At 45.8% G+C, this 27,898-nt stretch overlaps 1 protein-coding gene and 1 long non-coding RNA gene across 3 annotated transcripts in view; both read left to right on the top strand.

Moving 5' to 3' along the window:
* Positions 1 to 797: 797 nt before the first annotated feature.
* Positions 798 to 27,898, top strand: part of LOC123481251 — a gene marked incomplete at its 3' end in the record, with an annotated part of 38,250 nt that continues 11,149 nt past the window's right edge. Inside the window, 14 exon segments of the mRNA XM_045224614.1 lie at positions 798 to 976; positions 24,234 to 24,513; positions 24,783 to 24,882; positions 25,058 to 25,143; positions 25,494 to 25,578; positions 25,865 to 26,039; positions 26,116 to 26,280; positions 26,407 to 26,553; positions 26,797 to 26,859; positions 26,983 to 27,021; positions 27,053 to 27,095; positions 27,249 to 27,385; positions 27,512 to 27,610; positions 27,713 to 27,848. Of these exon segments, the coding sequence (XP_045080549.1) occupies positions 815 to 976; positions 24,234 to 24,513; positions 24,783 to 24,882; positions 25,058 to 25,143; positions 25,494 to 25,578; positions 25,865 to 26,039; positions 26,116 to 26,280; positions 26,407 to 26,553; positions 26,797 to 26,859; positions 26,983 to 27,021; positions 27,053 to 27,095; positions 27,249 to 27,385; positions 27,512 to 27,610; positions 27,713 to 27,848 (1,717 nt within the window).
* LOC121579166 lies at positions 6,452 to 13,242 on the top strand. 2 transcript variants are annotated; one of them, XR_006002878.2, is made up of 3 exons: positions 6,452 to 6,605; positions 12,193 to 12,316; positions 12,634 to 13,242. It is a non-coding gene; the product is annotated as an uncharacterized LOC121579166 (long non-coding RNA). The 2 variants fall into 2 exon arrangements; XR_006661657.1 differs by lacking the exon at positions 6,452 to 6,605 and having other exon boundaries at positions 12,096 to 12,316.

Raw genomic sequence — 27,898 nt, 5'->3', positions numbered from 1 at the left:
AGAGATATCATCTTTAGAATTGAATCAATGTGGTTAAAATGTGATGTGATTATGCCTGGATAATTTACATTACAACGTACACAAATGTCATTGTGTGCATTAGGGCTATTTTATTTCACGTTTAGATGTCATCTCCATCAGACTGCAAATTGAGAAAAACCCAATACATTTGTAACTAGGATTTATTCTGAACTTTTTAAATAGAAACACTTATTTGTGATGTTAGCTTCTACAATAAAGTATTTTAATAAAAAATCCTGTTGCTCCGAAATGTTACAGGCATGGCAATGTATTTTCGTCAGTCTGATTTTATGATTTATTTTCTTTGGTTTGGTCTCAGATGATTCATTCACAATGGTAAAAGCTTCACATGCAATAATTCAAGTTGTTGTGTATCTGGTGTGTATGCATTTGAAAAGCTGCCGCAGCCATCCTGCACAGTGCACCTGCGGATTTCAAAAAGCCTTACTCGCGCGCTCAAACGCTTGCTTGAAATAATAGCGAGGAGTGCATCACCAACGGATATTTTTCGGAAACGTAACGGTTTCCCTCACATCTCATAGCCAATTCGCTAGCTACACTTACCCTATTTTTTTCAGAGAAACATTGAAAAGGCGGTATTTATAGATCCACTGAAGATACAAAAGAAAATGTCGAATTCAACATCTGGTACGTTTGTATGATGACGATAGATTAAATTAGCTAAAGCTAGCTAGCTAAATTAGCTAACTTGCTAATGTTAGTAAAACAGATGGATAAATCCTGGTTTTCTTGTTGATTTTTTTACAGATACCATACCAACCGTCCCTTGACAATGGGTTTCGAGGAAATGTACAATATCGAGGAGGAATGCCCGACAACCGTTTTGAAAAAGAGTGCGGTCACCATAATTTCTCCGAAACAGAACATTGTACGAATATGGAATTTATTCATCGCCCTAACATCGTTGGTGGCTGCGACAGTGTCTTTATTTGAGGTAGGCTAACGTTAGCTATGTTCTTCCTTGTAAAATATTGATGTAGCTATGTTATGCAGCACTACTGTTATATTGGATCACTCCAATATGGTATCCTTCCGCGCGGCAGGACACATTCAGAGTGAGTAAGGATTTCAGATCAGTCCCGTGGAGTGCTGAGGCTGACCCCCTTAAATACTTCCACCTCTTCATTTTCTCGGCTCATTCCAGAAAGGATTTGCTTAGTAAGAATACTTTGGGTGTGTTCGTAAATTCAATCTGGAGTGCCAGAGCGTGCTCTGGGCGTTTGTAAATTCAGAGCGTTGTCAGATTGTCGGTTCGTAAATTTAAGCGTTCAGAGCGCACACTGGACGCTCTGGCGGAGGAGTAGGGTTGATCCGAGCGGTCTAACCACACAATGGCACCCAAGCTAACTGGCTAACGTTGGCTAGCTTGCTAGCTACTTCCAAACACAAATGAGAGAACACCTCACTCTGACCATTTTTACTCGCCCTAACAGAGGCTGTTTTCATGTTATCCAGAGCGTTGGTGACTGTGCTGCTGGCAACAATTTAATTACGCTTTTCGCAGACGTTTACTGACACAGGCAATATTCAACTGGTGTTGAGCGTTCGTAAATTAATCAGTTAGCTGCTCCAAGCTATTCTCAGACCAGAGTGTTCTGAAATCGGAGTAGATAGCCAGAGCGAATTTACGAACGCACCTATGTTAGAGTGTATAAACGCAGAATTATACCCGCAGCTATTCAGTAGCTTGGAGCAGCTAACGTTAGCTAGCTAGCCTCTCCATCTGGGTGCTCTGCTTTCCCCTACTCGGTTTGGCTTGTGGCAGCTATCTCATTTGGGTTTTGTCCCTGTTTTTATTACTTGTGACAGTGTACCAACCTGGGCGATACTCTGTTTGGTCGACCAGTATTGCGGCGCTGAGGGGTTGTCTGTGTGACTTGTCTGTCCACGGGAACCCTCCCCGTTTTAGCCTTCGGGTTCGGAGACCACGCCTACACCGCAAGATCGGGAGACTATGTTTCGCTCCGGCGGACTTGCAGTTCTCCCCTGAGAGTCTTACACAGTGTGTAGCTGGGGTTACTAGTTTTCTGTTGTTTTCTAGTTTCCCCTGGAAACTCCCATTACAGCTCTATTGCACAGCTGTTTTCACACATTGTGTAGCTGGGTTTACGATAGTTTTCTGTTGCACTAGTTACTGTTTTGCTGTGAAATAGCTTAGTTTCCGTTGGAAACTCACATCTCAGCTGTATTACACTAAGGGTTTCAGTGTGTAGCTGTGTTTACTATAGTTCTGTTGCACGACTTTACAGTACACACAGTAACTATCCTGGTTTTCCTTGGAAACATACTTTTCAGATATATAACACTGAGGGTTTCAGTGTATAGCTGAGGTGCTTGCCGCTGGCATTGGCATCTTCTCACAGGCCCAAAGGCGAAACTGAGAGAGGCAAGTGCCCCCATGGGTACTGAATACAGTGATGGAAGGCTACAAACTTCAATTCCGATGCCGGCCGACACTATAGTTCTGGCGCCTTTAATGTCTCAGGGTCTTCTAGTGTTGACGCCCTGGTCGACTGAATATTTCTGAATGAGTTCAGATGAAAGGAGTGTCAACCTACATCCTAACCCCTCATTCTGGCCAAGGATTCTGTCTGACAGACACGTAAATCGGCCATTACAGTTGCCCACATATGCCCCTCTCCGCTGCTATGGCGGGTGAACTACGGGCTTCCACCAGTGTGTTGTGCACGGCTAAGGCAATGGACACCTACTTTTCACAGACACAGCCAATACGAAAGCTTTATCATTTTTATTTTACTATGGTGAGAGAGTTCTGGGCCAGGGCCTATCCGACCGGACTCTCACATTGCATGGTGGACACTGTTACTGCAGCATTTCGGCTGGCCCGCCGGCCTTTGCCTTTTGCTGTGGTGGCACATTCTACTGGAGGAGTAACTGCCTTACCTGGACGATTGGATAGTCTTCCCCATCCAGGGAACTGGCCACAACGGACACGAGGACCCTCTTGAACCACATTCTATTTCTGGGCTTCACCGTAAATGAGGAGAAGAGTCACCTGACCCCCTCACAGAAGGTGATCTACCTCGAGATGTCCATAGACTCGACTCTCATGAGGGCAACAAAATCCTATCCTATCTCAAACGTTTCTAGCTTGGACGAGCCATGTCGGTGTTAAAGTGCCAACAGTTACTCGGCCTACTGACGGTGGCTTCACTGTTGGTTCCACTGGGCATTCTCCATCAGGCTACACCAGTGATGGTTCAACTCCCATGGCCGGCACCCAAAACAACACAGACACCGTCAACTGTTGGTGATGAGTGCATGTTTGGCTATCCCCCTCCTTCCTGTTAAAGCGGGTGGCCCTGATCAGAGTTCACCGCAGAGAGCTGGTGTGCGCTGACGCTCTCTGACGGGTTGGGGTGCCGTGTTCAGAGGCATGGCAGCCGCTGGAGCTCCCCATGGAGTGGTCAACACATCAATGTGTTGGAGCTCATGGTGGTTTGCCTAGCTCTCCAACAGTTCCAGCTCTACCTGGTAGGACAGCATTTCCTAGTCCAATGGCTCAGGAGCTCTTGCCATGGGCCCAGACCTGCTTGGCATCGCTGCGAGCAGCACATATCCCCGGGGTCCTGAACAATGCAGTGGACATGCTCTCGGACACCCTCAGGTGGTGCTACAGCTTTGAGACAGGTTTGGGATCGCAGACAGGTGGACTTGTTTGCATCTCAGGAGAACACTCATTGGCCAAGCTAGTCCTAGATGTTGGACCCTACAGTCCCTCTGGGTCTGGACGCCCTCGCTCACAATTGGCCGGCAACAAAGCTTTACGCATTCCCACCATTTCCCCTGATCACAGCTACGCTAGACAGGGTCATCTTGATGGGCCACCAGCTGCTCTTGATGGCTCCATTCTGGCCGAGACCACCATGGTTCAGCCTTCTGTTGTCCCTCCTCTCTGGGACCCCACAGCAGTTGCCCCTGAGGCCCGACCTGCTCTTTCTGGCTTGGGGGACACTGTGGCATCCGGACCCGCACCGCCTCCATCTTCAGGTTTGGCCCCTGAGAGGCGTTAGTGGACCAGTCTTCAGGACAATGTGGTGAACACATTGCGGAGTGCCATGGCTCCTTCCACCAATGCGTCCTATCAAAATGTGTTGGGGCATATTCTGTACCTGGTGTGAGAGTCATATGTGCAAAGGTTTTACAGTTTTCACGGTCACTGCCCGATGCGGGCCGAGCAGCATCCACATTGAGAGAGGTATCTCCAGCCGCTATACCGGCATGCCATGACGACGGCCAAGAGGGAGCCATGGTGGCTACCCATTGCGGTCCAAATTTATGAAGGGAAATCGACGTCTGTGTCCAGCAATGGCCTGCTCGGTCCCCTCATTCTTGCCGAAGGTCCTGTCTGACAGACATGTGAACCGGCCCTTACATTTGTCTGCATATGCCTTTCACGGCTGCGGGTGAGCTGGGTGTTTTCCCCCCAAGTGTGCTGTGTCCCAGTCAGGGCCATATTACACAGACAACATCACCTATATACTTCCTGATAAACTCAGTCACCGTTTCAGTGTATTTGTCTAAATTATTTCCGAAGCTACCCGAACATATCCTAGTCCGCGTGATCAAAACAATCTTGAAGCGTGGATTCTGATTGGTCAGACCAGCGTTGAATAGTCCTTAGCACGGGTATTTCATGTTTGAGTTTCTGCCTATAGGAAGGGAGGAGCAAAATGGAGTCGTGGTCAGATTTGCCGAATGGAGGGCGGGGAGGGCCTTATAACCATCCTGGAAGTTCAAATAGCAATGGTCGAGGATTTTAGGCAACGCTTGAGTACAACAGTTTCGATATGTTGATAGAACTTCGGCATCCTAGTCCTCAAATTTGCTTTGTTAAAATCCCGGCTACAATAAATGCAGCCTCAGGATATGTGGTTTCCAGTTTGCATAAAGTCCAATGAAGTTCTTTGAGGGCCGTTGTGGTATCGGCTTGAGGGGGGATATACACGGCCGTGACTATAACCAAAGAAAATTATCTTACATTTACATTTACATCTTGGGAGATAATACGGTCGGCATTTGATTGTGAGATATTTTAGGTCAGGTGAACAAAAGGACTTGAGTTCCTGTATGTTACTACAATTACACCATGAGTCGTTAATCATGAAACACACACCTCCGCCCTTCTGCTTCCCGTAGAGAGATATTTATTCCTGTCTGCGCAATGAACTGAGAACCCCTCTGGCTGGACCGATTTCAACAGAATATCCATTGCCTGGAGTTCGTTGATCTTGTTAACCAAAGACTGAACATTAGCGAGTAGTATACTTGGAAGCGGTGGGTGGTGTGCGCGCCTCCTAAGTCGAACCAGCAGGCCGCTCCGAGTGCCTCTCCGCCGGTGATGTTTTGGGTCAGCCGCTGGAATCAGTTCAGTTGCCCTGGGGGGAGCAAACAAAGGACCTGCTTCGGGAAAGTCGTAATGCTGGTGCGTTACCGCCGCTCTGATATCCAATAGTTTTCCCCGGCTGTATGTAATGATACAAAACACTTTCTGAGCTAATAATTAAAAAAATAATACATAAAAAAACAAAATACTGCAAGGTTTCCTAAGAGCTAGTCGCGAGGGCGCCATCTTCGTCGGCACCAGGTAGAACTCCTTCGTCAGCGCCAGGTAAGGGTTCTGTTTTGTGTATGCTTACCCAGGCGTGATGTTTTGATTACCGTGTAAATCTCTCCCGGACAAGGTGATTTTTTAAAATCAATATATTCGCCTGTATTTACCCACCCCAAAATGAAATGCTAATTAGCTGCTAATGTGGCTATCATACAGAACTACAAATGCCTGTCTCAAGCTTCACGTCACTCACCAGTGCCATGATGATCTGGATGAGACTGCCGAATCGAAGGTAAGAATATCTGGATTAACTATCTAATGTTAGCTAAATTGAGTAAATATTAAATTGGCTAAAGTTGTTTAAATTGACAATTATGTGAACTGTCTTGGGCAAGTTTTAAATTGAAAATGCCTGTTATCTAGCTAGCAAGGTCATGGTTATCAAGTTAGCAACATTAGCCTGGCTAGATGGCTACATAAACCGTCTATTTGTCTAGCCATTTAAATGCATGAGAAATTCATAAAAACTAGTTTAGCTTTCTTTGGCTTTTATAAACCAACATTCTAGCTTGCTAGTTAATTAGCTAGCTAACTTAGATGGTGAAGCTAGGGCTAGGCATTCTTGATAATGTTTGTTTGTGGATGAGAGAGTGGGTAGCCCACTTCAAGTACTACTTGAGAGGTTTCGGAGATGGACTGATTAGCATCCTCTCTTGAGTCAACAGTGTGCTTACTTTACTGCGGGAAAACATTGATATGTTTGCTGTTACCCTCTGGACAGCAGATCATTAGTATAGCTAGTAGGCAAGGTTATATAACCTTATTTAGTCCTACCTGCTATGGTGGGTTTCAAATGAATTGGTATTCACATGTTTGTTTTTGAGGTAGAATTACTGTCATGTTATTGATGCCAAATTGCAAACCTTATTTGCACCTTCTCTATTCCAGAACCAATGGGTGTGCCTGAGTCTTATCACCTCTTAACTAGGTAAGCTGTTTCAACCTGTAACACTATTCTCCTGCTTTGGTCTGGTTCAGTCATTGCAGGAGTGTGTGAAGCGTTTTGTCCCAGCCCAGCTCTAACATCTGACTTAAATAATCAACATACCGAATCACAGCGATAGGCTATGATTTGTAATCAGGTATGGGCTGGGCTGAAACAAAAGCTCATACACACTTGAACTTGTTGACTGATGCCATGGCGGTGGCTGCTAAGAAGAAGGGAGCAGCTGCGAACCAGAAGACTGCAGCCAAGGCAGCACTGGTCCACACCTGCCCTGTCTTATCGGGTGAGTAGTATTGGTTGGTCTTCACTGACATTTTCAACCTCTCCCTGACCGAGTCTGTAACGTACATGTTTCAAGCAGACCATCATAGTCCCTGTGCCCAAGGAAGCGAAGGTAACCTGCCTCAATTATTACCGCCCCGTAGCACTCACGTCGGTAGCCATGAAGTACTTTGAAAGGCTGGTCATGGCTCACATCAACACCATCATCCCGGAAACCCTAAACCCACTCCAATTCGCATACCGCCCCAACAGATCCACAGATGACGCAATCTCAATCGCACTCCACACTGCCCTTTCCCACCTGGACAAAAGGAACAGGTATGTGAGAATGCTGTTCATTGACTACAGCTCAGCGTTCAACACCATAGTGCCCACAAAGCTCATCACTAAGCTAAGGACCCTTGGACTAAATACATCCCTCTGCAACTGGATCCTGGACTTCCTGACGGGCCGCCCCCAGGTGGTAAGGGTAGGCAACAACACATCTGCCACGCTGATCCTCAACACTGGGGGCCCTCAGGGGTGCGTGCTTAGTCCCCTCCTGTACTCCCTGTTCACCCACGACTGCGTGGCCAAACACGACTCCAACACCATTATTAAGTTTGCAGACACAACAGTGGTAGGCCTGATCACCAACAATGATGAATCCGCCTATAGGGAGGAGGTCAGAGACCTAGCAGTGTGGTGCCAGGCCAACAACCTCTCCCTCAATGTGAGTAAGACAAAGGAGCTGATCGTGGACTATAGGAAAAGGCGGGCCGAACAGGCCCACATTAACATTGACGGGGCTGTAGTGGAGCGGGTCGAGAGTTTCAAGTTCCTTGATGTCCACATCACCAACAAACTATCATGGTCCAAACACACCAAGACAGTCGTGAAGAGGGCACGATAACACCTTTTCCCCCTCAGGAGACTGAAAAGATTTGGCATGGTACCCCAGATCCTCAAAAAGTTATTCAGCTACACCATCAAGAGCATCCTGACCGGTTGCATCACTGCCTGGTATGGCAACTGCTCGGCATCTGACCGTAAGGCGCTACAGAGGGTAGTGCGTACGGCCCAGTACATCACTGGGGCCAAGCTTCCTGCCATTCAGGACCTACAGTGGGGAAAAAAAGTATTTAGTCAGCCACCAATTGTGCAAGTTCTCCCACTTAAAAAGATGAGAGGCCTGTAATTTTCGTCATAGGTACACGTCAACTATGACAGACATTGAGGGAAAAAAATCCAGAAAATCACATTGTAGGATTTTTTATGAATTTATTTGCAAATTATGGTGGAAAATAAGTATTTGGTCACCTACAAACAAGCAAGATTTCTGGCTCTCACAGACCTGTAACTTCTTATTTAAGAGGCTCCTCTGTCCTCCACTTGTTACCTGTATTAATGGCACCTGTTTGAACTTGTTATCAGTATAAAAGACACCTGTCCACAACCTCAAACAGTCACACTCCAAACTCCACTATGGCCAAGACCAACGAGCTGTCAAAGGACACCAGAAACAAAATTGTAGACCTGCACCAGGCTGGGAAGACTGAATCTGTAATAGGTAAGCAGCTTGGTTTGAAGAAATCAACTGTGGGAGCAATTATTAGGAAATGGAAGACAGACAAGACCACTGATAATCTCCCTCGATCTGGGGCTCCACGCAAGATCTCACCCCGTGGGGTCAAATTGATCACAAGAACGGTGAGCAAAAATCCAAGAAGCACACGGGGGGACCTAGTGAATGACCTGCAGAGAGCTGGGACCAAAGTAACAAAGCCTACCATCAGTAACACACTACGCCGCCAGGGACTAAAATCCTGCAGTGCCAGACGTGTCCCCCTGCTTAAGCCAGTACATGTCCAGGCCCGTCTGAAGTTTGCTAGAGTGCATTTGGATGATCCAGAAGAGGATTGGGAGAATGTCATATGGTCAGAACTTTTTGGTAAAAACTCAACTCGTCGTGTTTGGAGGACAAAGAATGCTGAGTTGCATCCAAACACCATACCTACTGTGAAGCATGGGGGTGGAAACATCATGCTTTGGGGCTGTTTTTCTGCAAAGGGACCAGGACGACTGATCCGTGTAAAGGAAAGAATGAATGGGGCCATGTATCGTGAGATTTTGAGTGAAAACCTCCTTCCATCAGCAAGGGCATTGAAGATGAAACGTGGCTAGGTCTTTCAGCATGACAATGATCCCAAACACACCGCCCGGGCAACGAAGGAGTGGCTTCGTAAGAAGCATTTCAAGGTCCTGGAGTGGCCTAGCCAGTCTCCAGATTTCAACCCCATAGAAAATCTTTGGAGGGGAGTTGAAAGTCTGTGTTGCCGCAGCCGACAGCCCCAAAACATCACTGCTCTAGAGGAGATCTGCATAGAGGAATGGGCCAAAATACCAGCAACAGTGTGTGAAAACCTTGTGAAGACTTACAGAAAACGTTTGACCTGTGTCATTGCCAACAAAGGGTATATAACAAAGTATTGAGAAACTTTAATTATTGACCAAATACTTATTTTCCACCATAATTTGCAAATAAATTCATAAAAAATCCTACAATGTGATTTTCTGGAATTTTTTTCCTCATTTTGTCTGTCATAGTTGACGTGTACCTATGATGAAAATTACAGGCCTCTCTCATCTTTTTAAGTGGGAGAACTTGCACAATTGGTGGCTGACTAAATACTTTTTTCCCCCACTGTATATACTAGGCGGTGTCAGAGGAAGGCCCAAAAATTGTCAAAGACTCCAGTTACCCATGTCATAGACTGTCCTCTCTGCTACCGCACGGCAAGCGGTACCGGAGCACCAAGTCTAGGACCAAAAGGCTCCTTAACAGCTTCTACCCCCAAGCCATAAGACTGCTGAACAATTAATAAAATGCATTGACCCCCCCTCCCCGTTATTTTTACCAGATAGACAGATAATCTGCAGAGATATAGCTCCCCATGTACTCTACTAAGATGGCACTTTTCTATACCACATATCGTATGGCTGTGTACAAAACCAAAATAACCCTATTTTAGTGCATATAAAAATCTTCCAATGGTGTACTGTACAAAGTCTGCCAATGGATGTTTTAACAAGGTGGTGCTTCTGAGTACGGCCGGGGGAGGCTCGTAGGGGGGCAGTGCCCTCCTTTGGACTCAGATTTTTGAACACTTTGGCGCTCCAGCCACCCTAGTCATAGACTGTTCTCTCTGATACCACACGGCAGGCGGTACCGGAGCGCCAAATCTAGCCCCCCCTTGTTTTTACACTGCTGCTACTCGCTATTTATTATCTATGCATAGTCACTTTACCCCTACCTACAGTGGCTTGTGAAAGTATTCACCCCCCTTGGCATTTTTGTTGCCTTACAACCTTGAATTAAAATAGATTTTTGAGGGGTTTGTGTCATTTGATTTACACAACATGCCTACCACTTTGAAGATGCAAAATAATTTTGTTTGTGAAACAAACAAGAAATAACCCCCCCCCCAAAGTCAATACATTGTAGAGCCACCTTTTGCAGCAATTACAGCTGCAAGTCTCTTGGGGTATGTCTCTATAAGCTTGGCACATCTAGCCACTAGGATTGTTGCCCATTCTTCAAGGCAAAACTGCTCCAGCTTCAAATTGGATGGGTTCTGCTGGTGTACAGCAATCTTTAAGTCATACCACAGATTCTCAATTGGATTGAGGTCTGGGCTTTGACTAGGCCATTCCAAGACATTTAAATGTTTCCCCTTAAACCACTCGAGTGTTGCTTTAGCAGTATGCTTAGGGTCATTGTCCTGCTGGAAGGTGAACCTCCGTCCCAGTCTCAAATCTCTGGAAGACTGAAACAGGTTTCCCTCAAGAATTTCCCTGTATTTAGCGCCATCCATCATTCCTTCAATTCTGATCAGTTTCCCAGTCCCTGCCGATGATGCTGCCTCCAACATGCTTCACTGTGGGGATGATGTTTTCGGGGTGATGAGAGGTGTTGGGTTTGCGCCAGACATAGAGTTTTCCTTGATGGCCAGAAAGCTCAATTTTAGTCTCATCTGACCAGAGTACCTTCTTCCATATGTTTGGGGAGTCTCCCACATGCCTTTTGGCGAACACCAAAAGTGTTGCTTATTTTTTTATTTAAGCAATGGCTTTTTTCTGGCCACTCTTCCATGAAGCCCAGCTCTGTGGAGTGTACGGCTTAAAGTGGTCCTATGGACAGATACTCCAATCTCCGCTGTGGAGCTTTGCAGCTCCTTCAGGGTTATCTTTGGTCTCTTTGTTGCCTCTCTGATTAATGCCCTCCTTGCCTGGTCCGTGAGTTTTGGTGGGCGGCCCTCTCTTGGCAGGTTTGTTGTGGCGCCATATTCTTTCAATTTTTTAATAATGGATTTAATGGTGCTCCGTGGGATGTTCAAAGTTTCTGATATTTTTTTTATAACCCAACCCTGATCTGTACTTCTCCACAACTTTATCCCTGACCTGTTTGGAGAGCTCCTTGGTCTTCATGGTGCCGCTTGCTTGGTGGTGCCCCTTGCTTAGTGGTGTTGCAGACTCTGGGGCCTTTCAGAACTGGTGTATATATACTGAGATCATGTGACAGATCATGTCACACTTATATTGCACACATTATTTAACTAATTATGTGACTTCTGAAGGTAATTGGTTGCACCAGATCTTATTTAGGGGCTTCATAGCAAAGGGGTGAATACATATGCACGCACCACTTTTCCGTTATTTATTTTTTAAGTAATTATTTAAATTTAAGTAATTTTTTGGACTATTTTGTGTATGTCCATTACATGAAATCCAAATAAAAATACATTTAAATTACAGTTTGTAATGCAACAAAATAGGAAAAACGCCAAGGGGGATGAATACTTTTGCAAAGCACTGTACATGTACAAATTACCTCGACTAACCTGTACCCCCGCACATTGACTCTGTACCGGTACCCCCTGTATATAGCCTCGTAATTGTTATTTTATTGTGTTACTTTTTAAAATGTTGTTTTACTTTAGTTTATTTAGTAAATTGTTTCTTAACTCTTTCTTGAACTGCATTGTTGGGTTTGTAAGTAAGCATTTCACGGTAAGGTCTACACATGTTGTATTCGGTGCATGTGACAAATACAATTTGAATTGATTTACTGTATGTGCCTTTAGGTGCCTCTCCATGTGTAGGGTATAGTACTGGCCTGTGTGGTACAGTCTTTCATATGTGTAGAAGTTTGTTGCATCGTATTGCCTAGTTTATCATTTTTGTCAACTTTGAATTCAATCTAAGCCATAGATTAAGTTCCTCCATTTTGTACTTGACCTTTTTATAGATGCAGACCAGAAGACATTCAAGCAGCACTTTGAGAGCAAGCATCCCAAGTCTCCAATGGTCCCAGTACTGGGTGATGTGAAGGCCTAAATGACCACATACACTCAAATGGACCTACAGCTGTGGTAAGATTCTTTCATCATTCACACACAGTAGACAGTCCTCTGTAGCTCAGCTGGTAGAGCATGGCGCTTGTAACGCCAAGGTAGTGGGTTCGATCCCCGGGACCACCCATACACAAAAAAAAATGTATGCACGCATGACTGTAAGTCGCTTTGGATAAAAGCGTCTGCTAAATGGCATATTATTATTTATTATTATTACAGTGTAAACCACCATGTAGTCAACAAAATGCTGTCCTCAATGCTTAAGTTGTATTGTCTATGGCTCAATTTGTGGAAATGCTGTGATCACTCATCGTCTTTAATGTTGTGATTCACAGAAACACGATGACCATGATTTGAATGCTGCAACAGACGGAATAACGTAGAGGGACACGCTTGGACCCCAAGTATGACTGGACATGGGCCGGATATTTGTGACAACGACCTAAAAGGGGTGCAGAAGCACACCAGCACCCCATTTTATGTTTATTCCATGGCCAACCATCTCTCTAGCTACCCCTTATTCCACACTATGCATTTTATGCCCCATGGTCTCTCAACTTCGGACACTTTGGAACTCTCCATCTTATCTCTATAAACCCACCTTACCTTCACCCATTTTCCCTATGCTGCTTCCTTCACTTGTTCTTCTCCTGATTTGATAACATCTAGACTCATTAACACATTTAAAAGTGTTGTGGTGTACTGTTTTTGCTACCTTTTTTCCACCTGTGTAATGCTGTTCTCCTGCTTATTCTGGGGTTCAGACTGAATGCTGTGGTAAATGTGCTGCTCACAATTGATAGCAGCAACATGGACCTGTTAAATGGACAAGAAAGCTGTTGATATAGCTGCGTTTAGGCATGGCTTCCCTGTTTTGAGTATGTTGTGTGTTTCTCATTCTGCTGGAGTTGACCTAGTATTTTATATAAAACCTACCTTACACATCCAGTTTTTCCATTTGTAACTCGCCCACCAAAATCACAATATGCTGTTTTACATGTGTTATTTGTGCTGGTCTAATTCCTAAAATGGAAAAGCAGAATAATCTGTGGGCTCTTGGATAGTACCGTAATTTTCGGAATATAAGCCGCGCCTTTTTTCCCATTTTTCGACCCCTGCGGCTTATATAACGGTGCGGCTAATCTATGGATTTTTACAGCTAACGGCCACTAGAAGACCTCCTAAATCTATGGATTTTACAGGTTACAGTCCACCAACTTTAACTCTATGGGCTCTATGACCGGTCCGCGCCCCCACCTTTGCGGCGGGCTCCAGCAGGAAAAGCTGAGGCCGGAAAAGAGTGAGACAGGTAGCGAAAGTAAAAGTGGAACCGAGAGTGGTACGAGAGACCGAACGAGAGAGAGAACGAGAGCAAGACAGTTTGTGCAAGGGAAGTTTTCATGCACAAAACCCTCATTATGGAAACAAACGTAGAAAATGCATATGATGCAGCTTTAGGTTAAAGGCAGTCAATCTGGCTGTAAAAGAAGGAAATAGAGCTGCTGCACGTAGCCTTGGCATCAATTAGTCAATGGTGAGACGTTGGAGACGCCAGCGGGAAGAACTGTCTCAATGCAAAAAGTCAAAAAAAGCTTTCAGAAGTAATAAAAGCAGATGGCCCGAACTTGAAGACTTTCTTGAAGATTGGGTGAACACACAGAGAGCAGACGGCCGAGGTGTTTCCACCGTGCAGATCCGACTGAAAGCTGAAACAGTCGCCACCGAAATGAAAATATAAAATATTGAATGGCATCTCCTTTAAAGTCAACAAGAAAGGGTGGATGATGGAAAGCGTAATGAATGAGTGGCTGAATGAGTGCTACGTCAAGCGGCCTGGAGGATTCTTTCGCCCAAAAAAGCTTTGCTCGTTTTGGACAGCATGAGGAGCCCACATAACGGATTATGTAAAGCAGCCATCAAGAGCACAAACTCCATTCCAGCTGTGATTCCTGGGGGCACAACGAAGCATCTGCAGCCACTCGACATCAGTGTCAATCGTGCGCTCAAAGTGGCACTCACGCGTTCAGTGGGAGGCGTGGATGACTAGCGGCGATAAATCATTCACCAAAACTGGTCGCATGCAGCAACTTCGGCTCAAGTTTGCGAAAGTGGATCCTGATAGCGTGTCAAAACATCCACGATCATTAACGGGTTCCGAAAGGCTGGACTGCTGCGTGATGAAGAGGAGGACGCCGCCACAGCTGAGGCCCTTCAGAGGCTGTTCGATTCCGACAGTGACGAAGAGGAGTTCGTTGGTTTTGAGAGCGTCAACAAAGGAGAGATGAGTGGCTGACGAAGCCACCCTGAGCCTGTTCGTTTCCGACACTGAAGATGAGGACTTTAGTGGTTTTAGTACGCAGGAAGAAGACGGAGATGAGGATTGATGACTTGACTTTTCTGGTTACAGCCGTGTACTGCACCTTAGCCTAAAAGATGAAGACGAGGTTCTATATCGTGGAGCTCCGCCCCATAGGGGAGCTCTGCTCCTAGTGGTTTACCCTCTGCCCTAGGGCAGAACAGCCTGAAGCAAAATTATGCACACACCTACAGCCAATAGGAGTACAGGTGTCCCTATATAAGGAACCCCGTTCCCTCAATCTGCCTCCATTATCTTCAGCGACTGGACTAGTGAAGAAGCCTACGAAGACTCAGGAAGAATTTCGCCGTTGACTGCCAGCCGTCAACGTCTTCTACAATGAGCACACCAGGGAATTTCCCACCCCCAAAAGCCCTTTTCAGGGCTCTGTGCCGCTGCACCTCCATGGCAACCACGGACCCCCACGACCTTTGTTTCGTGTGTTTGGGACCGCAGCATGCCAAGGATGGTCTCGGCAACCCTCCTAATTGCGCCTCCTGCGCTCTCCTTCCTATGAAGGAGAGAAAGCAGCGCCGGGCGTTTTTCAAGGAGGATGTCCCTCTTGATGATGCAATGTCCGTACTCGCCTCTGCTTCAGAGGCATCAGCGGACAGTGCGGAATCAGAGGATGACAGGGAGAGCGCCGAGCTGGATGTCCCAGTGGGGCAATCCGGAGCTCTGGCGCCAGCCTCTAAGACCCCCTTTCCATCGGGAAGCGAGGTCTGAAGGTTCCCTGTGCGAGGAAGACATGAGCTCTGTTAGGTCAGAAGCTCTGTCCTTCGCGGTAGCCTCTCTGCGTTCGGACTTTCCCGAACTCATTGAGAAAGGCGGCCACCCGACTGGAGATTGCGCTGCCCCCAGCTCCCCCCGATGGAGGTGGGATTTGATGTGGAGGGCGGCCCCTACTCCAAGCCGAGGAGAGCAGCTGAGCCAATGGCTCCAGCCTTGCCTTCTCTTGGCAAATATGTCGAGGGCTCGTGGGGACACCTCTGGCGCGTCACGCTGCCAGAGTGTACACCCCATTCACCAGAGTGGCTGGATATGAGTGGGCAGCTAGGGGAATCCCCAGGCTCGGAAGGCGCCCATGACGGCGTTCCTAGTGCCGGGTTCGAGTCCCTGGGCAGCCTCCAAGAAGGCCACCCTGCCAGCACAGAAGGATAGGTTCACAGCCCAATTGGCTGAGAAATCCCTACGCTGGGAGCCCAGAGCGTAGCGGCGGCGAATAACATCGCCTCCTCGCGGCCTCCTGTCCCGTCTCACAACGGGCAGGTCTGAGAATGACCAGCGAGGAAGTGGAGGAGGCCTCCAGGATTTCTGGAGCCATCCTCCACCTGACGCAGGCGGTTGCCATATGTGCGGGCAGGACCATGGCCACCTCGGTGGTCACGGAGCGGCACCTCTGGCTGTCCATGACAGCCATGAAGGAGACCGACAGGGCATCTTTGCTCAACGCCCCCGTCTCCAGCGAAGGCCTATTTGGCCTCGCCGTGAAGGACGCAACAGAACGCATCGCCAAGCTGGACGAAGAGAGGAGGCACCTGGCGAAACATTTGCCGTTGGCAATGAAGGCCAGCAGAGCCCCAGCCAACCCGTCCACCTCAAACGCCCCCAGTAAATCTGCTGGGAGGCGACGGGCCAGGCGGCAGGCGCACACCCCAGGCGGCAGGAGAATGGGCTCGGCCCCTCCAGCAGCGACGGTGACAGCGTCGGTTCCGCCGGCGAGAGAGGTCGTCGTGAAGCCAGCCTGGCAGCACCAGAAGGTCTCCCACAAGAGGCGGCATCTCTGACGAGGCGAGGGGAGAGAACGGAGGATGGCCCGGCGCGTGCACGCAGAAGGGCCTACTGTTCCCCCCACCCCACTGTTCAGGCGTGGAGGGTTGTGTTTTTCATTTGTGAATAAAGAGCTGGTTCTCACTGACATTGTCAAAGAAGGACATTTATTCCATAAGGTACAGAACACTTCACGTTCTATGTCTCTCCCTCACCATCTTGAGTGTAGCTCAACCCACTTAGAGTGTGTAGCTGAGCGCGCTCAAGAGAGGAAAAGGGTAAAGGTAGCAAGGCGCAGCCCTTAGCTCACCTAATAAAGATCTCTTACTACAGACTCCTAGGAGCTCTGTAGTAAAGGTCTCACATAACAGGCAGTTGCCTCTGTCCCAATGTGACATGAAGGCGCAGCCGCTAGCCGGGAATGACGCCTTGCTGCAGGCTAATGCCTCAGTCAGCGCAGATCAGACCTCGGCGACGTTCACGGAGAGCGGGAATACCACCAAGGTATGGACGCCTCCAATTATTCTGAACGTGTCAATGCCCATGGCTCTGAGCGCAGCTCACCACACATTGAGTGTGTCGTTGAACAGCCGCCTAAGACCAGTAAAGAGGCATTGTGGCACCACCGTGTGGTGTCAGTCAGAGATCACACCTTTCAGATTCTGTTGAATTCTGTAAAGGATAGGTCTCATGTTAAGCGGCAGTCTCAGTCAGACAATGACATGATGACGCAATCGCTTTCCGGGAAGAGCGCTCTGTCTCAGGCCAGTACCTCAGACGGCGCAGTTCAGACCCGTGCTGCGTTCACGGAGGGCAAGATTACTGGAGTTACGGTCGTAACCAACGTATCAAAGCCCCCGACTCACCCAGAACGAGCTGATGTGTCCTCTCCCTTAAGGGGGCCCGCTTTGGGCTATTCCACCAACCCAGTGCTGGGAATAGCGAGCGGCGAGGGCCATAGAGGAATACAGGTCCTTCCTACTGGACGCACCACAGGCCAGTGCGCACCCGCTTTCTCTGCATTGCTGGCAGTGGCGTGTAAAGCTGTACCCTCTCACGCTGGCTAGAACAGACGTTAGAGAAGGGTTATGCCCTCCAATTCCATCGGACCCCACCCCGTTCAAGGGAGTGGTGGAAAACGGTGATGAAAACGCCAGACAAAGTAGCCGCTCTGAGATCAGAGATTACGGAACTTTTGGCGAAGGAGGCGGTCACAGTAGTTCCCCGAGAGCAAAGGAACAAGGGGCTATACTCGCCTATTTCCTAGTGCCAAAAAGACGGGGGAGTGAGGCCGATTTTGGATTTACGCATTCTCAACGAGAGCATAACCAAACGGCCCTTCCGAATGCTGACGACAAAACGCCTACTGGAATGTGTTCAGAAGGGAGATTTTTGTACAAGCATAGACCTAAAGGACGCGTACTTTCATGTGCCGATACAATCGCGCCACAGAAAGTTTCTGCGGTTCGCCTTTCAAGGGGGTGGCGTACGAGTTCACGAGGATGCCGTTTGGGTACGCCCTGGCACCTCGAACGTTTTCCAAATGTGTGGAGGCGGCATTGGAACCGCTGCGTCGTCAAGGGATAAGGCTATTAGCCTACCTAGACGACCTGCTGATTCTCACCCCGTCAGCAGAGCTGGCGTTCACACACACGACACAGACAGTGATTCATCTCACGCGTCTGGGGTTTGCTGTGAATTGGAAAAAGAGCGCACCCTGGCCCAGTCATCAGATTGTCTACCTGGGACTACAGCTAGACACTGTAATGATGAGGGCGCGAATTTCGGACCCTCGAAGGGCAGCATTGTTACTAGCCCTGAGGAAGTGCCGTCCGAATCACACAGTAACGGCGCTATCTCGATCATGTCACTTTTGGGTCTCATGTCGGCAGCCCACTCTGTGGTCCCGCTAGGGCTTCTGCATATGCGCAGAGCACAGCGGTGGTTCGCCTAACTAAGACTAGACCCAGTGCGTCAACGTCATCGGTTGGTGGTGGTTCCTCTCTCGCTAAGAGCAGACCTGGACTATTGGCGGAATCCGTGCAAGTTCTCACGCACGGAGTCCCGATGGGCAAGGTGTCATCCTACATTCCAGTGTTTACAGATGCCTCTCTGACTGGATGGGGAGGGACATGTCAGTCTCAAGCGATAGGAGGTGCATGGCCTCAATCAGGTCGTCACATCAACCTCCTAGAGTTGGAAACGGTGCGACTGGTCTTGACCCACTTCGCGCCTACCCTTCGGGTCGCGATGTGTTGGTCTGGTCAGACAACCAAACCACAGTGGCTCACATAAACCGCCAGGGAGGGTTCAGGTCTCCTGCCCTTCATCGGGCGGCAGTGGAATTGTGGCTGTGGGCTCACAAGCACCTTTCGCTCGTTGAGAGCAGCACACATTCCGGGCTACTTGAACGTAGGGGGCAGACCTCATGTCAAGAGGGGGTCCTCGAGACGACGAGTGGTGTCTGCACCCGGACATTGTTCTACAGATTTGGGAACAATTCGGGAGAGCCGAGGTGGACCTGTTCGCGTCACGTGTGAACGCGCAAGTGTCCCCTATGGTTCTCTCTGAGAAACCAGGACGAACCGCCATTGGGAAGAGACGCATTCGCGCACTACCGCGTGGCCGAAAGTTCTCCTGTATGCATTCCCTCCGCTGTCTTGCATTCTCCCACTGTTAGCCAGGGTGAGGTCAGAGGAGCTGTCAGTGATACTGATAGCGCCCGATCGCCCCCGGGAGCTCCGTGGTTTGCAGAGATGAGTCAGATGTTGATTGCGCCACCCTGGCCAATTCCACATCGACGAGACGCGTTGACTCAGGCGGGAGGCTCGATAGGGCAATGGCCCATAATCGGCCAACCACTGAAGGCTTGGTTCCTGAATGGGACAGGTTAAAGCGCCGTGGGTTGTCTGATGCAGTGATCAGAACAATACAGGGCGCAAGAGCCGGTTCCACTTCTAGGGTGTATACCAGCAGATGGAACGTTTTCTCACGATGGTGTGATACACAGGACGTGGACCCCATGAGCTGTCAGGTAGAGAGTGTGCTCTCATTCCTACAGTCTATGTTTGATAAGCAGAAATCGCCCTCCACTATTCGAGTGTTTGCAGCGGCAATTTCAGCTGGTCATGAAGGGTTTAACGGAAAAAGTGTGTTCAGTCACCCATTAGTGAAACGTTTCCTATTGGGAACGCAACGGCTTAGGCCAAGGCCTAGAGCTACGCTGCCCAAGTGGGATTTGGCACTGGTTCTCGAAGCACTATGTAAGTAGCCGTTCGAGCCATTGAATCAAATACCCCTCAAGTTGCTGTCTATCAAGACGGCGCTGTTGCTCGCCTTGACTACCGCTAAACGAGTCAGTGATTTGTGTGCACTGTCGACGAGACCCGACTGCCTTGCCATTAATGGCGATTTGAGCAGAGCGGTGTTACGTCCTAACCCGGCATTTGTGCCGAAGGTTATTAACAGTGCATATAGATCACAGATCGTGGAATTGTGGGCTTTTCATCCCCCTCCCCATGGGGAGAGGAGTGAGGAAAAGCTTCACTGTCTGTGCCCAGTACGTGCTTTGGCGTGTTACGTTAGGCGCACAGCGGCGGTTAGATCATCGCCTCAGCTGTTTGTGTGTCACGGTGCGGCTGCATTGGGTAGACCACTTTCAAAACAGCGTTTGTCTCATTGGCTTTGTGAAGGCATTGAGACGGCGTACGAGGCGGCGGGGCAACAACCGCCTCAGGGTATTAGAGCGCACTCCACTCGTGGAGTGGCAGCTTCTACTGCCCTCTTCAGAGGAACAGAGGTAGAGGATATTTGTAGAGCAGCGTCATGGTCGACACCGTCTCCTTTTATCCGTTTCTATCTGTTGGATATGTCTTCTAACTCTTTGGCTCGGTCTGTACTCAGCGTGGCTGAAGGGAGATCATGAGCAGAATAGAGAGGGAAAGCAGGATTGTGACCATGTTCATAAGTCCGCTTTTATTAGAAGTAACATATTATGGACATGTTTTCTAACTCTTTTGTTCGATCGAATTTCAGCAGAGCTGAAAGGCGTTCTTGAGCTAGAAAGAGAGGACAAAGCAGGACCTTGGACAGGTTCCAATCAGGTCCGCTTTGGTTAGGAAGACTTATGTCAAGGATAAGCCTTTTAACTCCAATCTCGATTGCACTCAGCACAGCTGAAGGAGAATCTTGAGGTAGAGGAGGGAGAAGCAGGATGATAGACTGGTCTCTATCAGGTCCGCTTTGGATGAAGAGCATATTCTGTGGCATGTCTCCTGGCTGACAGTGTCAGCATGTAGAAACATGTATTGAGTGGACAGAATGTGAGGTCATCTATCTGAGGTTCAGTTTAGTATGACTGGTATATTTTGTCCCTGCCTACTAATCTCTGGGTTCCATTGAGTGAGTAAGGCGGGCTATTGGACACATAATGTAGAGTGACATTTTATGTCATTCCATTAGTGGATAATAGTGTTGTCATAGAATATTGAGGCACGGCTATCTGCTAGTACAGATTAGCACGGCGTCTATTCTATTGATCTGCCCAATAGCCATTGACATTGTCATTGAGCTAGATGGGGCGGGTCTATAACCGATGACGCGGTATATTGTGACGCCCTAATGGGTTTTTTAGTCGCAGTACTGCGGGAATTGGTTGCAGCCATTGCTGGGCTTGACCTTTTTTCATTTTTTAATGAGAAGTGTTAGGCTCGGCAGGGAGTACATTTTGGAGCGTTTCGCTCCGCCTTAAACCACTAGGAGCAGAGCTCCCCTATGGGGCGGAGCGCCACGATATAGAACGACTAGTCCGGAGTGTAACTCCAGTTCCTATGAGTGGAGCGGAGCCCCATAGGACTTAAGGCCCCTACCGACCCTCTCTAGTCTCGCTGAAGATAATATCTCGGGAGGCAGATTGAGGGAACAGGGTTCCTTATATAGGGACACCTGTACTCCTATTGGCTGTAGGTGTGTGCATAATTTTGCTTCAGGCTGTTCTGCCCTAGGGCAGAGGGTAAACCACTAGGAGCAGAGCTCCCCTATGGGGCTCCGCTCCACTCATAGAACTGGAGTTACACTCCGGTAACTAGTCGATTAATGACTTTTCTGGTAGGCTGATTACCGTATATTTTAAGCAGCCGTGTTGCTGCAACTTTAGGTTTACGCGCTTACTGCCGTGTTACAGGCACTTTATTTTGCACTTAAAAAAAACACATTTAATTTAGCCATTGATATTGCCTCGTCAAGCGCTGTAAGCTTTGTTTTTTGTTATGGTACTACTGTAGGCTATAATGTAGATAAATATTCAAAGATGTGCACACTTTTTCAAGGTTTTTCAAAAATAACCAAAGTTAAGTGGTTAAATGATTGTGACGCTATTAACTAATTTTGCTGGAATACGTTATAAAAATATGCAACTTGTTTGTTGAAATGTTAATAAATGGGAGCTTCCTCAAGCAGCCATCTCTTTCCCGACAATCCCCTTTGTGCACGAACCCTTACATATGGTAATTAAACATTAAAACACCTGCGGCTTATAGTCCAGTGCGGTTTATATATGTACACATCATTCAATTTAGCTGCTGCGGCTTATACTCCTTATACTCCTTATAGTGCGGAAAATACGGTAATAATAGTTAATATGGTGCTCATCAATGTCACAGGTTTGTGGCATTGATGAATAAATCATTGAATGAATACTTAAATTCAGATGTTTATATGTTATGTATAAAAAGCATATGTATGCATTGTTTACTATTTTGATGTATTTAAAACAATGTAATTGTTGGAGTTCAGGTGTTTGATGTGATTGATGGGTGACTAGGTGCATTCTTATTCATGATTATGGATACATTCTGCAATGAGTTCATCTGGCATTGAATCTGCAACAGAACATGTCAACAAGTTAGTTCTGAATTGCTTTAATACAGTGGTGCATTCTGACACCATGAATTGAAATAGATTTCACTTGGTTCATACAGTAGGCAGAAATGATAAGGGATTAAATATAGACCTCCACCGGCTGAAGGAGAAGAGGATCTGGTAAAATAAGGGTGTCGCTAATATCATGTAGGTAGTCTTTTTACACAAAAAAATAGCCTATTTTTTCATGGCATGTTATAAATATAAAGTATTCTGTACAAGACAAGACCAAATGCCTAAAAAATGCAAATATTAGTTAAATAAAAATATGGGACAGTAAATTAAAGTGTTCAATATATATTTTGTTTTGGATCAAGGTAGCTAGTAGCTAGCTAGATGACAGCGAAGGTGTCAGCTAGAGAAGACGTGCAGGAGCTAGCAGGGATTTGTAGTCTTGCATGATGTCTACTTTGATGCTAATATATACTGAACAAAAATATAAACGCAACAATTTTAAAGATTTTACTGAGTTACAGTTCAAATAAGGAAATCAGTCAATTGAATTAATTTCATTAAACCCTAATCTACGGATTTCACGACTGGGCAGGGGCAGAGCCATGGGTGGACCTGGGAGGGCATAGGCCCACCCATTTGGGAGCCAGGCCCAGCCAATGAGTTTTTCCCCACAAAAGGGCTTTATTACAGACAGAAATACTCCTCAGTTTCATCAGCTGTCCGGTAGGTGAAGAAGCTGCATGTGGAGGTCCTGTTTTGGCGTGGTTACACGTGGTCTGCGGTTGTGAGGCCAGTTGGACGTATCATGTCAAATTCTCTAAAACGACGTTGGAGGTGGCTTATGGTAGAAAAATGAACATTCAGTTCTCTGGCAACAGCTCTGGTGGACATTCCTGCAGTCAGCATGCCAATTGCACGCTCCCTCAAAAATTGAGATATCTGTGACATTGTGTCTGTGACAAAACTGCACATTTTAGAGTGAGTGGCCTTTTATTGTCCCCAGCACAAGATGCACCTGTGTAATGATCATGCTGTTTAATCAGCTTCTTGATATGCCACACCTGTCAGGTGGATGGATTATCTTGGCAAAGGAGAAATGCTCACTAACTGGGATGTAAACAAATGTGTGCACAAAATTGGAGAGAAATACGCTTTTTGTGTGTATGGAAAATTTCGGGGATCTATTATTTCAGCTAATGAAACATGGGACCAACACTTTACATGTTGCGTTTTATATTTTTGTTCAGTATATATATTGATAAAAGTCACCTTGTCCGAGAGAGATTTACACAGTTTTCAAAACGTCACGCCAGGGTAAGCCTACACGAAACTCATTCTAAAATCCACAATGGACAAAATGTATGGAGCAGCAGTAAAATCACAATAGCGAGGCTATATACAGGGGGTACCGGGTGCACGAGTCAATGTGCGGGGGGCACAGGTTAGTCGAGGTAATTGAGGTAATATGTACATGTAGGTAGAGTTAAAGTGACTATTCTTAAATAATGAACAGAGAGTAGCATCAGCGTAACAGAAGGGGGGGGGCTAGATTTGGCGCTCCGGTACCGCCTGCCGTGTGGTATCAGAGAGAACAGTCTATGACTAGGGTGGCTGGAGTCTTTGATTTATAAGTGTTCAAAAATCTGAGTCCAAAGGAGGGCACTGCCCCCCTACGAGCCTCCCCCGGCCGTACTCAGAAGCACCACCTTGTTAAAACATCCATTGGCAGACGTTGTACAGTACACCATTGGAAGATTTTTATATGCACTAAAATAGGGTTATTTTGGTTTTGTACACAGCCATACGATATGTGGTATAGAAAAGTGCCATCTTAGTAGAGTACATGGGGAGCTATATCTCTGCAGATTATCTGTCTATCTGGTAAAAATAACGGATACAGGTCCCCCTACAGCTAACTTTTTGCTTTGTTTTTAGCTGTTCTTCAACTCCGCTATCCCTGTGGTTGTTGGGATAAGATACTGCCTGGACGTGATCTTCGTGTTGAACATCATCTCACGCTTTTACATTGGATATGAAAGTAATGGTGTAGTCATCATTGATTCCAAACCAGTGCAGAGAAAATATCTCCGAACATGGTTTATCATGGACCTGTTGGCTGTTCTTCCCTTTGAGACTCTGAGATATGCTTCGCCTGAATTGCATTTTATGCATATCAATCGATGTCTAAGAGTCTTACGGCTGTTTGACATAATATGTAAGTTTCTTGATTTCATTTGATTGTTTTATTGTACAATAATGATGACAATAATCACTACTGTATTTGTAAACCACCTAAAGCCCTAACTAAAAAAAAAAAAAAAGAATGGTACATGTTCATGATTAACATAATGACAACAAGATAAAATGACAGAATCCTATTTACTGTGGCAAAAACAGCTAGCTTAATTTATATTGTAAAAATTATTCCAAAACTGCCAATTAATCCAATCTTAACCTTAACTGTCTCATATTGTTTCAATTAAGCGTCCTTTGGAAAAGAACCTGACACCAACAAGATACATGTTGCAGTCCTGAAATCCTTTTCTATTGTTGTCCTCTGTGTTCAAGTCTCTGCGTGTGCCTGGTGAGTTGGCCTTTTAGTCAGAATTACATGGCACTTCAAACCACCCACCATTCAAAAGCCCCTTTACAAGTAAGACTGTATGACATGGTTTTTCCTTCAGTCTCAAGATGAAAGAGAAAAGACTTGCATTTAAAAAGTTGACTTCCTTATTATCTTCTTTATGTTGGCATACTAGGTACAATCAGGCATGTACAGCTGCTCATGGTGACCATCCAAGGGAGTGTCCAAAAGAGGAGAACTGGTTACAGCTGTTGCCAGAGTGTACGTTTTACAGTTTTTTTTCCTTTGCAAAATGAGGTAGTTCGCTAGGTGCAGGGCTCTACAGTGCAACCATTTTACTCACATATGCGCCTAAATATTTTGCTGTGCGACCTGTAATTTTCATGTAGGAGCACCACAGGTCAGCATAGAGCCCTGATGTAGAGCAAAAAATGCTCTAATGACTGGAAACAGAGATTGGATTTGCTTCATAAGTGTTGATCAACGATGTAAACCCATCATTGGTGTTGATAAACATGTTGATGACACTAAGATGTTAATAAATGTATCATTGTAGGTGCATTTATGAATGAGTCACTGTTAGGTATTGAATTAAACATTTTTTCTTAAAGTTTCAACCAATTTGACTGGAGCAACAGATTTGGAGTTTTATGCCACGTCACTATACTGGTCTGCAATAACTCTAGGTTCTGTGGGGTAAGTAAGGTGCTTTTAAGTGGGTTTAAATCTATTTCTTTTTTTACCAGTACCACTTGGATACAGTGAGCGATGTTAGACAAAGGCTATTAAACATCACAAAATAACCATCTAGACTACCTATAACCACAGGGATGCTTTGTGACGTTCTTAATGCATCTGTGTTCCTCTGTATTTGCATGAGTTCGTTTTTGACGGGCACAGGTGTTTTGTATTGAATGCTTTAGAATACTGGTCATTTTTCATAAAGAACTGTGAAAGTATAATAATATTTATATTTTCTTAGCTATGGAGACATACATGCTATGAAGATCCCGGAGGTTACGGTTGCCTCACTGGTGATGGTGGTTGGTTTATTTGCCTTTGGAGTAATCGTGACTGGAATGAGCTCCATCATAAGCAATCTGGATGCCCGGAGAGGAAGGTTTCACCATCGAATGGAGTCCATTTGTCTTCATATGGTATATCTCAACACCCATTGATATAAATAATTGATAATCGTGATAAAAACAACAGCTTTTATTTTTATTTTTCCAGAAACAAATGGAATTGCCAGAGGAAGTACAAACATGGGTGCACAAATATTACTATGATCTGTGGACGCATCGCAAAGGCAGTATAATCGCTGGACTACTGGATGACCTTCCTTTTCCTCTACATTCAGAAATATCCTCTGCTTGTTACAAACCTCTGATGAAAAAGGTGAGATTTCTTTTAATGTGTTGCTTGGTTTGGTCAGCCATGTATGATCCTTATAGTACTAAGATAAAGTCTGATGCTTTGACTGTTGAGACAATGATTATTTAAATGTTTTGTATTCTCTTCCAGACAACCTTGTTTCATGATACCGAAGATGGCTTTAAAAGAGCTTTGTCACTTAAATTCAACACGTACACATACAGTCCTGGACAAATTTTGGCAAAGCCTGGAGAAATCAATCAAAATGCCTACTACATTGAACATGGAGTGGTGCAGGTACATTTAGTTTATTCTATGAATATCAGCAGTCATCACTTTGATCACAACATGATCAAACATGATTAAACTAGTTAGTACCAAACTTGAATCGATCATCCAAATCTGTACAAAAACTAAAGTGAAAATGTATAGTCCTATGCTGTAAACATTGAGTGTCTAACCAAATTTAGATTTCCGTATTTCAAAATGAATTTATTATAAAATTGCTTTTGTTTACAAATTATGATGCCCTCCTTACAGGTATTAGGAGATAATCATTGTGACAAAATTGCCACTTTGCTGCCTGGATCGTTAATTGGAGAGGTATGGCAAAGAGCATCACCTCTGTTTGATATTTTGAATTTTTTTATAAAAAAAGATGTGTTTGTAGCTATTCCATGGGTTTATGCATGATGTGTGTGTAAAATATGATTATTGTCCTTCAAGGCTTATCTGATGTACAGAATTCCAGAAACACTACGATTTGTGCAGCAACATTATGTGAAATTTGTGTGTTGAACGCAGAGATCTTCTTGCATTGTTTGCAGATTACCCGGAAGGTAGGTATACTTTTTTAAATCACTTAAACATTTTGATAGAACAAACCAGATTGTTTAATGTAGTGTACATCCCTTGAAATCTGTTCTTTGAAATCTGTATTTTCTGTGACATTACAAATACCGTCATATTGCAAAATAAAATATCTTCAACAGCTGGTTTGAAGATAGCAAGAACAGCTCAAAAACAGCTGCATAATGTTAAGCATCCTATTAGGGAAGCCTTTGCGCTAGGAGTGGCATCGAACCCCCAGAATGTGGTTTTTCAGAAGGATTTAAGTGTAAATCTGCTGGTAAGTATGAGTTCTATCACAGGCCATTTCATCCAGTGTTCATTCTTCAGCGATGTAAAGTGTATTTGAGGAAAATAGACTTGGCATGATGTTATTGTATTTACAACTGATTATTTTCCATTTCAGCCAAGGGATCAGAAGATTTTTACATTGTTTATGGAATATTTTGCAAACCAGTCCCACAATATCTCTTCATCAGTTAAAACATCTACAGACGTGAAAAGGGTAGGTTAGATGAACGAAGCAAATTGCTCAGAAATAAGAGAAAATGTATTTGAACTGTAAATCCTTCTATGAGTGCTTAATATATTCATGTGTTGTTCCCAGTCTGTTTGGATGAGAACTATTCGACCAGATGGCATGTTTGCTCAGAAGTGGGAGGTCTTCATGTTTTGGTGTATCACCATTTCAATTTTTATTGAAACATGGGTACTTTTTTTCACCAACAACCTAGACACAAAGGGTGAGTCGTGTTGGAATTTTTCAATGACCTGATTTTCCAGACCACCACTA

This window comes from Coregonus clupeaformis, chromosome 13, assembly GCF_020615455.1.
Source record: "Coregonus clupeaformis isolate EN_2021a chromosome 13, ASM2061545v1, whole genome shotgun sequence".
Classification (NCBI taxonomy): domain Eukaryota; kingdom Metazoa; phylum Chordata; class Actinopteri; order Salmoniformes; family Salmonidae; genus Coregonus; species Coregonus clupeaformis.
Note: the sequence above shows the minus strand (reverse complement) of the source record. Positions and strands in the feature narration are given on the sequence as shown.